Source organism: Megachile rotundata, chromosome 8 (genome assembly GCF_050947335.1).
Source record: "Megachile rotundata isolate GNS110a chromosome 8, iyMegRotu1, whole genome shotgun sequence".
NCBI classification, from domain to species: Eukaryota; Metazoa; Arthropoda; class Insecta; order Hymenoptera; family Megachilidae; genus Megachile; species Megachile rotundata.
Window position 1 is genome coordinate 8,934,749 of NC_134990.1, and position 13,256 is coordinate 8,948,004.

General features: G+C 30.2%; 1 protein-coding gene across 4 annotated transcripts in view; it reads left to right on the forward strand.

Moving 5' to 3' along the window:
• The window catches only part of dpr1 (defective proboscis extension response 1), a 491,277-nt gene extending 478,692 nt beyond the window's left edge, over window positions 1–12,585 (forward strand). For 2 of the 4 annotated variants that reach the window (XM_076534442.1, XM_076534438.1), the window contains 2 exons: window positions 11,319–11,376; window positions 12,557–12,585. In XM_076534442.1, coding sequence (XP_076390557.1) covers window positions 11,319–11,371 — 53 coding nt within the window. In that variant the 3' untranslated portion in view covers window positions 11,372–11,376; window positions 12,557–12,585. Of the gene's footprint in view, window positions 1–9,067; window positions 9,478–11,318; window positions 11,377–12,556 lie in introns of those variants that run through there. The other 2 variants (XM_076534437.1, XM_076534441.1) reach the window with 2 other exon arrangements.
• The last annotated feature ends 671 nt before the right edge of the window (window positions 12,586–13,256 follow it).

Sequence of the window (13,256 nt, forward strand, 5' to 3'; positions counted from 1 at the left end):
TCCACTTTCTCACTTTTGGTAATTCAAATATTTAGTTAACAAATATTATGGGAAAACAGGTTTATTTGTATGTGTATCTTGTAAATTATATTTACTATAAATTTAACTTGTTGTGTGATACAGGTTATATACTATGCATTATGAATTTGAATAAACATTATATGTTATTAATTTTAATGAACATTATATATTATAAATTCTAACAAACATTATATGTTATGAATTTTAATAAACATTATATACTATAAATTCTGATAAACATGATATATTATGAATTTTAATAAACATTATACATTATAAATACTAATAAACATTATGCATTATAAATTTTAATAAATATTATGCATTATAAATGTTAACAAATAGTATACAGTATATGTTTTCATAAATGATATACATTATAAATTCTAACAAATGTTACACATTATAAATTCTGACAAATGTTACACATTATAAATTCTAACAAATATTACACATTATAAATTCTAATAAATGTCACACATTATAAATTCTAATAAATGTTATACATTGTGAATTCTATCAAATGTTATACATTATGAATTCTAATAAATATTACACATTATAAATTCTAACAAATATTACACGTTATAAATTCTAATAAATGTCACACATTATAAATTCTAATAAATATTATACATTATAAATTTTAACAAAAATAATAAACCAGATTAATTGTTCACAAAATCACAAAGTTAGAAATTTGTAAAACCACAGTTAACAAGATCAAAATTCACAAAATCACGAAGTCATAAGTTCACAAATCACAAATTACCAAATTCAGCTCAATGAACAAAATCATAAGTTAACAAATTTTCAAATAGACAAATTCGCAAATTGAAAACTCCCTAAATTAACAAAACTTACAAACTCTCAAATTCCCAACTCCTACTTCCTACACTTAAATACCACAGAAAACAAAATTTTAATGAATTTAACAAAAGTGAATTTTTGAAATTGACATCACAAGTATTCACCATCTTCAAATCCACATCTCATCTTTTTTCAACTTACAAAAGTCCACCATCTGACAGTGATCTAACACATCTACAACCTTATTAAGTAAAAATCTTGTAAAATCTCCTCTCGAGAATTTAATTAAATTATCATATCCATCCAAAAAAGAACAGGCTATTCAGGGATGTAGCGACCACTTAAGAGAATACTTACGCCTTTAATAAAACATGAAGCAACGAAAGTTGAAGTGACCGCAAAGAATCGTTAAAAGAGAAGAAAAAAAAAGTATTGCGAGATAATTTACGCGGTTCAAGGCTTTGTTTCTGGATTTCGACTTTAAAGGTATTTCTGAGGGCCGATTGTGATTCGAAAGTAATGGGAACTAGAGCGAAGGGGTAGGTCAGCACGATCGATAGGTCTGACCTCGATGTGCTTGAACTTTTCTTACTTTCCACGATATTTCAGGATACACACGTACTTGAATCGTCTTTTCGATTCGAAAAGATTTGCCGAGCTTTTTCGTTTATGGCCACGGTCGTTAAATTATTCAACGCTTCGTGTTTTTATTCGTGGAGAGGACGGCTATTACCGGGCTAAGCAAATTGCCCTCGTTTAGGAAATATATCAGTTTTACTTATGCTAAGGAGATCGGGGTTTAAAATGACCGCTCTTTTTTTAATTGATATGGTGGATTGTGAGGTGTTAACATAGTTGGGTTACTGTTTTTTTTTTTAGTGGTGTATACAGATTTTTAGTCAGGTTTTTAGGGTTCAGAGTTCCTATATTTATTAAGGTTTATTGCAAATTTTCATTTTTGCAAATTTTTCTGTTTCGGTACAAGAAATTTTCGTTTCTTTTTTAAATATGCACGCATTTAGATTGTTGATTTTGTGAATTTTTTGTGGATTAAAATTGCAAATTGTCTTAATTCTAATTGATGAATTTTCATGTATTTAAATTTCCAAATTTTTTCATTCTTTAATTTGTAAAATTTCTGCTTGTTCAAATTGTAAATTAGTTCAATTTTAAATTGACAAATCTCCACATCTTCAAATCCCAAATTTTTCACTTTTAAATTTGTAAATTTTCTACCTGTTCAAATTGTAAATTATTTCAGTTCTAAATTGACAAATCTTCACATCTTCAAATCCCAAATTTTTCATTCTCAAATTTGTAAATTTTCTATCTGTTGAAATTGTAAATTATTTCAATTATAAATTGACAAATCTCCACATCTTCAAATCCCAAATTTTTCATTCTCAAATTTGTAAATTTTCTATCTGTTCAAATTGTCAATTATTTCAATTCTAAATTGACAAATTTTCGCATCTTCAAATCCCAAATTTTTCATTCTCAAATTAGTTAACTTTCTGCCCATTCAAGTTGCAAATTATCTCAACTCTAAATTTACAAATCTTCATATCTATAAACTACCAAATTTTTTTCTTCTCAAACTTGTTAATTTTCTAACTAACCAATGTTCAAATTTCCTCGCTTCTAACCTTATAAATATATGTATAGCTTTTCATTTGATAAAATCTTCAAGTTCATAAATATCCAAATTTCAAGCTGTAATAACATTTTACTGTAATAATAAAATAAAAAGAAAAAAGAAAAATAGAATAGTAATACAAATAAAATAAAAATAAAAAATAAAAATAGTATAGTACTACAAATAGAAATGAACATACACTCATTCTTATAAATGCAGCTCTGTATTCACAGTTTTTAAAAAAAGGAATTATACCGCTTGTCATACTTTGACGAAACTGACTCGTGACGCATTCGCAGTTCAAATATTTACAAATCTTGCTCGAAATTTTCATATGCTGCAATTTAAAATTGAAATTTTTTGTCAATTCAGGAGTTCTCAAATTTATAGGATCACTTTATGAGGTTACAAATTTAGGAGGACACAAATTCACAAATGTAGGGGGTCATAAGTTTACAAATTTACAATTTTAAGAGGTTACAAAATTAGAAATTAATAAGTTTAAAGATTCACAAATTCAGAAATTTGCGAATTAAAGAGGTTAGAAATTTAGAAATTCACAAATTTTGAAATTGCAAATTCTCAAATTCCAAATTTCGAAAGTTTCAAATATTGAAATTGCAAATTCTCAAATTCTAAATTTTGAAATTGCAAATTCTCAAATTCCAAATTTTGAAATTCCAAATTTCGAAAGTTTCAAATTTTAAAATTGCAAATTCTCAAATTCCAAATTTTGAAATTCCAAATTCTCAAATTCCAAATTTCAAAAATTCCAAATTTTGAAATTCCTAATTCCCAAATTCCAAATTTCGAAAGTTTCAAATTTTTGAAATTGCAAATTCTTAAATTCCAAATTCTCAAATTCCAAATTCTCAAATTCCAAATTTCAAAAATTCCAAATTCTCAAATTCCAAATTTCAAAAATTCCAAATTTTGAAATTCCTAATTCTCAAATTCCAAATTCCAAATTCCAAATTCCAAATTTAAAATTTCAAATTTCCAAATTCTCAATTTCCAAAGTTACCATATTTTCAAATTACCATACTTAAAAAATTCCAAATTTAAAATTTTATAGTTTCCAATTTCTGAAACTTGAATTTTTCAAATTAAGAAACCCCTAACTTTCCACACTTCCAAAATCCAAATCTCAAACCTGCATCACAAATTTCTAACCATATTGCATTAACATAATTATCGTCCCTTGACAAATAACCTCTCCATTTCTCATAAAATTGTCCCATAAATGTAACACGGGTACATAAAATATAATCCACGGCAAAAATATTGATTTCACACTGCAACTAGAGTATGACATACGTGTAACACGTTGAGCACATCACTTCCATTTACCACGTGCTATGTATGTTCATGTAAGCGAAAATCTTTGGTATATTGTATAAAAATAAAGAAAAAGGTATATGGTTCGTGATCGACATTTTTCTTAACCAGCTATCGTAGCGAACGTAATATCTTGCTTGGTATAAGTAGCAGGGTACATACTCTGCTTATGAAACGAGTACATAAACATGTTTGTGGCTTTCATATTTGATACTTTTTACAAAAGTGTTTTTCTGGAAAATGGATGTGAACGTAAAATTGTGCGAAAATAAAGGTTGGTGTAATTTTAAATTGTTTGGAGAAGTAACTATTTAATAATGTAGGGACTGATATTAAGATTAATTATAAAGAAAATAGGTTTTCAAAGATTTTGATTAAATTTTAAAAATGTAGTTCTACGTTACCAGTAAGATGGACAAATTCATTGAATGATTTCTGAATTTATTGATTTCAGTTACAAAAAATTTTAAGTTCTTTTTGTTTAAGTATACAGTAATTTTTGTTGAAGTAAAATGAAATTTATTTTGGTCACTCACTGTGTCTTTATCTATTCATTTAGGCATGTCTCTAATTTATTTCGAATGTATTTAAAACATTCATTAAACTGTAATTAAATTATTATCATTATTAAACTCTAACTCAGTTATTCATCTCTAACTCAGTTATTCATAGATTTCTATTAATTATTTATTTTTAAATTGTTGAAAATAAAATATTGTTACAGAATGTTAAAAACAGCGTATCATATACCAATTAAAAATCGTCAAAGATTTAATCAGACGTAATTTTGCGACAAAGAAAGTAAAAAACCGTCATTAAATTCCAAATTTCGAAAATTTCTGTTGGGGGGGCAGAGTTAAATAAAACGTGAAGAAAAAAATGTCTAGTATTAGATATAAAGAGTATATTAACTAATAGATTACATCGGATTTTATTTTCTTTAACACGTGCTCACTTTAACGAGGTTACGAGGACAATGGAAGTGATAATCGCTACATACTTCCGAATAGAAAAAAGACACAAACAAGGTGTCGCCGCTGGACACAGGTAACCAGCGCGGCCTGTGTACAAAAATTCAAAATCGAATTCGCGCAAACACTTAACAATTTCAAATTCACAAATTCCAAATTTTGAAATTCCAAATTTCGAAAATTCCAAATTCTCAAATTCCAAATTTTGAAATTCCAAATTTCGAAAATTCCAAATTCTCAAATTCCAAATTTCGAAAATTTCAAATTTTGAAATTCCAAATTCTCAAATTCCAAATTTAGAAACTCACAAACTCTCAAATTCCCAAATGCACTTCCTATACTCAAGCATCACATCACCACCTACCCACTTCGCATTCTCCGTTCCAACATCACAGCCTTCCGATCAAACCCCTCAAATCACTCGCGAGAAGGTTAAGTTCCCCGTATCGATCAAGAACGTATCCTCCAAACAGAAAACGCAAAACGACAATATTTTGATGGATCCACGCACTCGGCGAAGGAGCGTATAAAACACGTAGCGTGACCTGATTCGCGACAAGGCTCGGCGAGAAAACAAGAAAAACGGAGAAAATATCGTCCAGAGGTATTTGCAGCAGCCGTGGATGCGAAACGGTCTGTCGAGAGAAGCGTTCCACGCACCGAGCACAAAACCAAACGAAAAAGCTCAACGAGCCACGACGGGGGGCAAACAAGGGGCGCAGGGGGCCGAGAGAAGAGCAGAGGAGAAACCGGCAATGAAATATTCTCGCGCACAATGAGCCGCCTTAATTATTCCAGCCGCGGTGGGTGCTAATTCAACATTTTCCGCGAGCTCGAAAACGCGAGACACCGCGTGCTGATTAACCCAGAAAGCTCGAGCACGGTGTATCCTAAATTTTCGACACTGCAACCACGGCCTATCATTGTTTGCACCGGGCTTTACTTAATTAACGACGTTAATCAGGCCGCGAGAGAAAGTGAAGCGGCCAAACGGATGATTCTTACCTTCGGTTTTATGCTGCCGGCGATATACAGAGCGCGTTCTTTCCATGCGACGATTTTTATTGAACTTTCGGTTTTATTGCTAATGCTCTTTACACTCAAGGGTTTTTGTAGCAAATACCAAACTTTGTGATTGAGGAATTTTAGGAAATTTTTGAGATTATTTTTTTATAATTAATTAATCCATTATTGTTCGTTTTAACAGACTCGTGCTCGATGCTATTGGCAACAATGATTGTGCTCAAATTCAGTAGTTACAAAATTTACTAGTTACAAAATTCCCTAGCTCCAAAATTTACTAATTATAAAATCACCTAGTCCCCAGATTCCCTAGCTCCCAAATTCACTAGTTACAAAATTCCCTAGGTCCCAAAATTCACTAGTTACAAATTTCCCTAGTTCCCAATTTCCCCAATTTCCAATTTCCCTAGTTTCAAATTTCTCTAGTTCCAAATTTGTCTAATTCCCAATCTCCCTAGTTCCCAATCTCCCTAGTTCCAAATCTCCCTAGTTCCCAATCTTCCCAATTCCCAATTTCCTAGTTTCAAATTTCTCTAGTTTCAAATTTCTGTAATTCCCAATTTCCCTAGTTCCCAACTTCCCTAGTTCCCAATTCCCCTAGTTCCCAATCTCCCTAGTTCCTAATCTCCCTAGTTCCCAATCTCCCCAATTCCCAATCTCCCCAATTCCCAATCTCCCCAATTCCCAATCTCCCCAATTCCCAATCTCCCCAATTCCCAATTTCCCTAGTTTCGAATTTCTCTAGTTCCAAATTTCTGTAATTCCCAATTTCCCTAGTTCCCAACTTCCCTAGTTCCCAATCTCCTTAGTTTCCAATCTCCCTACTTCCAAATTTCTCTAGTTCCAAATTTTCCTAGTTCCCAATTTCTCTAGTTCCAATTTTCTCTAATTCCAAATTTCTCTAATTCCCAATTTCCCTAGTTCCCAAATTCACTACTCAGTTACAAAATCACCTAGTCCCAAATTCCCTAGTTCCCAAATTTAGTAGTTCCCAAATTCACTTGTTCCTACATTACCTAGTCCCCAAATTCACTATCTCGTAACTTCACTAGTTGTACTGAACCGAAGGTGAGGCACATCTCTAAAAAGTATTGTAACTATCCAAGCAATCAAATGATAGGTTCACAAAATTTTTATTATAAGTTATACATACAATTTGTTAAGGACATTTTCTTGAGACGGTTGATTTCCATTGAAGTAAAAAATTAATGTCTATATGTTAATTGTGACATTAACATATTATTTATTTTTTTTTCAATTTTTCAATTTTAATAATTTCAAATTAAATGTTACAAATCTTTACAAGTCTTTTACTTTAAATTATGAAATCTATTTAAGTGATTTCTTTAAAATCCATGTTGATGTTCCTAAAAAATTATCTTTTGAACTAAAAATTATGTTGAATTATGTTCTTATCACATTTTTTTTTAATTTATACTTCTATTTTATTTGTTATTTTAATGCAAATGGAAAATTATACGTTAGTAAGTTCAGTGTTAACAATGGAATTACCAGCTAAAATATCTGATTTCAAGTTTCACGTTTCGCATTATGAAATGTTTGTTTTCGTCGAAATGTCTGGCATACTGATGAGATAATTGTTACACGTTAGTTGATACTACAGTGTTTACTTATTCATTTTTTATTTTTGTTTCCAGTAGGAAAGTGTGTATTTAACGCCTGTAGTTATGGTGTTAATTGTGCTGTTAAACTTTAATACGTTTGTTAAGAAGTTGGGATTTTCGATTTTGGAATTTTCGAAATTTGGAATTTGAGAATTTGGAATTTTCGAAATGTGGAATTTCAAAATTTGGAATTTCAAAATTTGAAATTTGAGAATTTGGAATTTCAAAATTTGGAATTTGTGAATTTGAAATTTTCGAAATTTGGAATTTAAGAAGTTGGGATTTTCGATTTTGGAATTTCAAAATTTGGAATTTGAGAATTTGGGATTTCGAAATTTGGAATTTTGGAAATTTGGAATTTCAAAATTTGAAATTTAAAAATTTAAAAATTTTGAATTTGGAAATTTGAAATTTAAGAATTTGGAATTTCTAAATTCGAAATTTTTTTTTTGGAATTTGAGACTGGAAATCTAGAATTTGTAAATTTGTCGACTCAAAAATTTTTAATTTAAACACTTCATAAATCTCTAAACAAAAAGACTTCAAACTTGTATGTTACAAAATCCTGTAACTACCTTCCCGTCCCCAAGTTAACACTCCCCAACTGTCCTATCTCCACGTGCCATCTTTCCATCCGCCCCAAAACTTCTCTCAATAACACTCCTCAAGACCCAATTACATCCCCCATCTCCGTCACATTACCCCAAACATTTCACACAATTGTCAAGTCTCAAACATAGAGGTTAAAAGCAAAAGCCTTCGCACACATTCGACTATACAAAGTATAGTCGCACAGGCTGTATTAGTACAGATATTTTTCCAGCGATAGCAGTGCATCGAGCCGAAGATTTCTGACCTCCTTCCGCATAGTTTATCCGTGGTGGCTTTGACATGCAAATGTATTGTTGTCGTTGGCGGTTGCGTCGGCTGTTGAATTTTAAAACGCGCTCGGCGTGTGTTTTTCTTACTTTTTCACCGTAGGTCCGGCAACCGGTCGACCATGATCTACTTAGAAAACGAGACGGATGCGGTTCGCAAAGCAACCAACAGTTTGTCACGCTGCTACCAACAAAAATTCAATCGTTCTTTATTCAAACGACCCTCGTTACGCCGTGTTCGTTCAAAGTACACCGTTTCTACCAGGCACTTTTCTTTTCGTGTTTCGACGCTATAGAAATATTAGCTAATGCAGTCTTATGCGTTTTTTCTGGTCTTGCAAAAGGAAGGACATGTTTCGATATCCTCAAATTTAAAATTTCTGAAATAGAGCAATTCTCAAATTTAATATAGAAATTCTTGCGTTTACAAATTCTAAAATATCCAAACTTTGAGTCATCAAAGTTTATAGTTTCTACATTATGAAATCTCCAAATTTCTACATCATCGAATCTCCAATCTTGTATATTATTAAATTTCAGTATTTTCATAACTTATATTTATATTGGGAATTATGACTTATGTAAGTAACAATTAGAAATGTGAAGCACATAAAATCTAACAAAATTTGATAACATAAAACTGAAACAAAAATATTATACACGCTATCCCAACAATATTAAAATTTAAATAAAGTGAATATAGAAACCATAGAATAACACGTTTACTATGACATTGACGACGCAGACATCTCGTTCGAATTTCAGGGATTCGATTATTCAGCTTACGAGGTTCCCCCAATTTTGAAATCGAATGTAGCAGGGTCGTATCAAAGCAGGAGCGTAGCAAAGCGTTTAAGGCCACCGACGAAGTTAGGGTGGTTGCGAGATCACAAGCATATAAAGGCGTTTAGCGAACCATACGATTTGCCATTCGAAATCAACGGGGAGAAGCGGTCGCGCAGGTTCAAAACGACCCAGACACTTTGATCGACGAACCGAGACGCACAGTGTTACGCATACCTCCTGTGATGTCTCCCTCCTGGGAATTAGATTATAACGATGCCCGACGATGTTTAATTAAGGAACCTGGATTTCATTGCGTGCCATCCTGGACTACTCGAACACCCTGACACGGTTCTTTAACACTTCCGCTTTAGGGGCGCCTTTTAGGGCAGGTGAGTTCAACGGAAACTGATTATGTATTGCAGTTTCAGTCTTATGAACTTTAGTAGTCTGTTAACACTAGGTTTACGGACATTTCTTATATACCTATCTCTATACGCGTCAATTTAACGCACGAACGAATATATTTAAAGAAAAACAATTAGAGAGCAATATAATTAAACACTACAAGTGAAAAATGAAAATAGAAGATATTTATAGAAAGTTTTTATTATTCGATAATATTTTAGTACATTACTCCAATATTCTACATTCATATTTTTACTTTCCTCTACCCTGCGAACTGCGATTTGTACTGCGACCCCGGGTCCGAACCCGGCATACCGGCTGAGCCGGCCGCGTGCGACCCGGACTAGCGAAGTCCGTCGTTTATAAGGTATCGTCGGTGCATTCATATTTATTATTGTTGTAATTTTCGCCTGGGTAAAACTAATTTACTAAAAATTTTATTTACATTACGATCGCGTGAAATTGACGCACATCCGTAGAGATAGGTATACCACATAGCAAATTTCAATATTTCAAAGCTTTTGAAGAAAATAGACTTCAATACTTACCTCGTTCCACGGATAAAAGTCCGTACAAGATAAAATAAAAATGCGAATGGTTTTTGTAATTTTTTTTAAAAATTCGAAGTGCGTCGAAATGACAAGTTTCGTGAACCTAGTATTAAATGTTTTTAATGAATTCGATAAGGGAAACATATTTTTATTTCGTTTTGATTTACTGTTGTATAATATAAATTGTAATAATTGATTTTAAAATTGTGTACAATTTGTAACAATATGGTATATCATTGATATTGGAGATAAAAGTAATATAAGAGCGATACACGAATTAGCATTAACATTTGTCTCCATCTAGCGATGTTAATCATCATTGTTTGTTCCTTCTTGTGTTCGCATGTTTCGATTCAATTTTGTTCTCTTATATTCCTCTCACGTAATTCTGATTATATTTTATATCGTTCTTGAATAAATAGTTTTTCTGTTTTGTACATAATTAATTACGACACTTTATTCGTCCACGGATCTCCTCGCCTTCAACAATTGATGTAATTGTTTTTAGTAAAAGTCAGAGATACATTTTTCACTTTTTTATGATTTTCTGTTATATAATATAAATAGTCAAAATTGACTTTTAAATGTATTAAATTACTAACAATATTGTAAATAAATAATACCGTAATTTTTAATGAATTGAATAATTTAAAAAAAATGTTTCTTTTAGTTTTAGTTTTAAGTATTGTCTAATATAAATAAACTGTAATAATTGTGTCATTTTATAGTATATTTAATATATAATATAATATTTTACAATAAATTTAATTTGTTAATATTTGTTAATTAATTTGTATTGTAGTCTTGATGTAAATATAAAAATATGCAGAGTACATGAAAATATACAGAATGCAAATTAAAAATATAAAAGTATAAGTAAAATTACATTTTAAAGAATAACATTTTTTTTAAATTAAAAAGCAAAATTTTAATAATTTAAAAGAATTTTTTATGTTGCAATAAAAATACATGAAAATGTTGAAAATAAATGTGGGACGAAAAACCGTATTTAACAAAGTGCATGATGATGAATTGTATAAATATATAAACGTCAAGAGCACGGAAGGTGTCAGTATCTGTCGAGACTCTGAAGGAGAAACATCTGTGAAACAGTTTTATGGCTCTTCTTCAATTTGCGTAGCAATTTCGTTGTTTGTAAATGTATTTATGGTTTTGGTTTCAATTGTATAATGTTTGTGATTTATTTCTTTTTACTGTTGATATTGTTGCATTTATTTTTTACTAATGAATTTTTTGTTTTTGTTGCTTTACAGAATTGGGCAGAGAGCTGTTAAGGACTGAAATGAGGACATGGAGTAATAGATAGTTGAAGTAAGTATTAATTATATTATTAATAAAATAATACTGTATAGTATCAATAAAATTAGTATGACGACGGTTTATTATTATGATCTCTTTTAAGGAAACTTGAACAATTATTATATATACAATAATTGTAGATTTTTAGATTTAAAAATTTCCAAGTTGCAAAGTTCAAAAATTTTCAAATAAAATTTCGAAGTTCTCAAATTTTCAAATTTCCAAATCTCTAAATTTCTAAATTTCCAAGTTTCCAAATTTCCAGCTTTCCAAATTTCTAAATTTCCAAATTTCTAAATTCTCAATTCTCCAAATTCTCCAAATTTCCAAATTTCCAACTTTCCAAATTTCCAAGTTTTCAAATTTTTAAATTTCTGAATTTCCAAATTTCCAAATTTCCAAATTTCCAAATTTCCAAATTTCCAAATTTCCAAGTTTCCAAATTTCTAAATTTCCAAATTGCCAAATTTCCAAATTTCCAAATTTCCAAATTTCCAAATTTCCAAGTTTCCAAATTTCCATCTTTCCAAATTTCTAAATTTCCAAATTTCCAAATTCTCAATTCTCCAAATTCTCCAAATTTCCAACTTTCCAAATTTCCAAGTTTTCAAATTTTTAAATTTCTAAATTTCCAAATTTCCAAATTCTCCAAATTTCCAAATTTCCAAATTTCCAAATTTCCAAATTTCCAAATTTCCAAGTTTCCAAATTTCTAAATTTCCAAATTTTCAAATTTCTAAATTTCCAAATTTCCAAATTCTCAATTCTCTCAATTCTCCAAATTTCCAAATTTCCAAGTTTCCAAATTTCTGAATTTCCAAATTTCCAAATTTCCAATTTTCCAAGTTTCCAAGTTTCTAAATTTCCAAATTTTCAAATTTCTAAATTTCCAAATTGCCAAATTTCCAAATTGCCAAATTTCCAAATTTCCAAATTTCTAAATTTCCAAGTTTCCAAGTTTCCAAGTTTCCAAATTTCCAAATTTCCAAATTCTCAATTCCCCAAATTCTCCAAATTCTCCAAATTCTCAAATTCCCAAATTCCCAAATTCCTAAATCCCCAAATTCTCAAATTTCCAATTTTCCAAATGTCCAAAATTTCAACAGAGGACTTTCATATAAAACAATTTTAATATAATTATTTCTATCTCCCTGTTACATTTATATAAACTCTTTATTTCTTGCTGTTACAGACAGTAAAAAGGAACACGCTGCATGGGTTATAGGAACGGCCTCACAAATAAGCATCATCCAAACATCCAACATACTATTTAATAAATCCAATAAAATTACAAAATACATTAGATACATATTATACGTACATTACAAATTATACATATTTTATACCCTTACACATATATCACAAATTATACATATATTATATATTATACATGTCAAATTATACATACTCCACATTTACAAGAAATAATTATACAACTACGCAAGAATGTAAAAACAACTGTAAAAGAAATTACATTTATTAAATAAATGCATTTTCTACAAAGGAATTCAAATGTCTATTTACTGTAACATTCCTTCCAAATACAATTACTACTTATACATATCATTTCAAGTATTAGAAATAAATTATTGTTACAATGTAGAAGTAGCAAAAATCATAATGTAACTTCACTTCGTAAGCATGTAAAAGTAGAAAACTTGTATCAGGTTAACACTACATTATGAAACAGTATTTTAGTTAGTTCTTAAAATTTTTAGAATATTAATTAATTTTGGATTGTTATTAGTACAAATAATAAATAGCCTTATAGATAGAAAAGAAATCAAAGCAGTAAAAGGTTTAAATTTCCCGGCAAGAATAAAAGTTTGATCAGCGCCATCTGGCGGTTGGGTTCTAAAGCTTCTCCTGGTAGCAGGGTCGCAGAAAGGTAA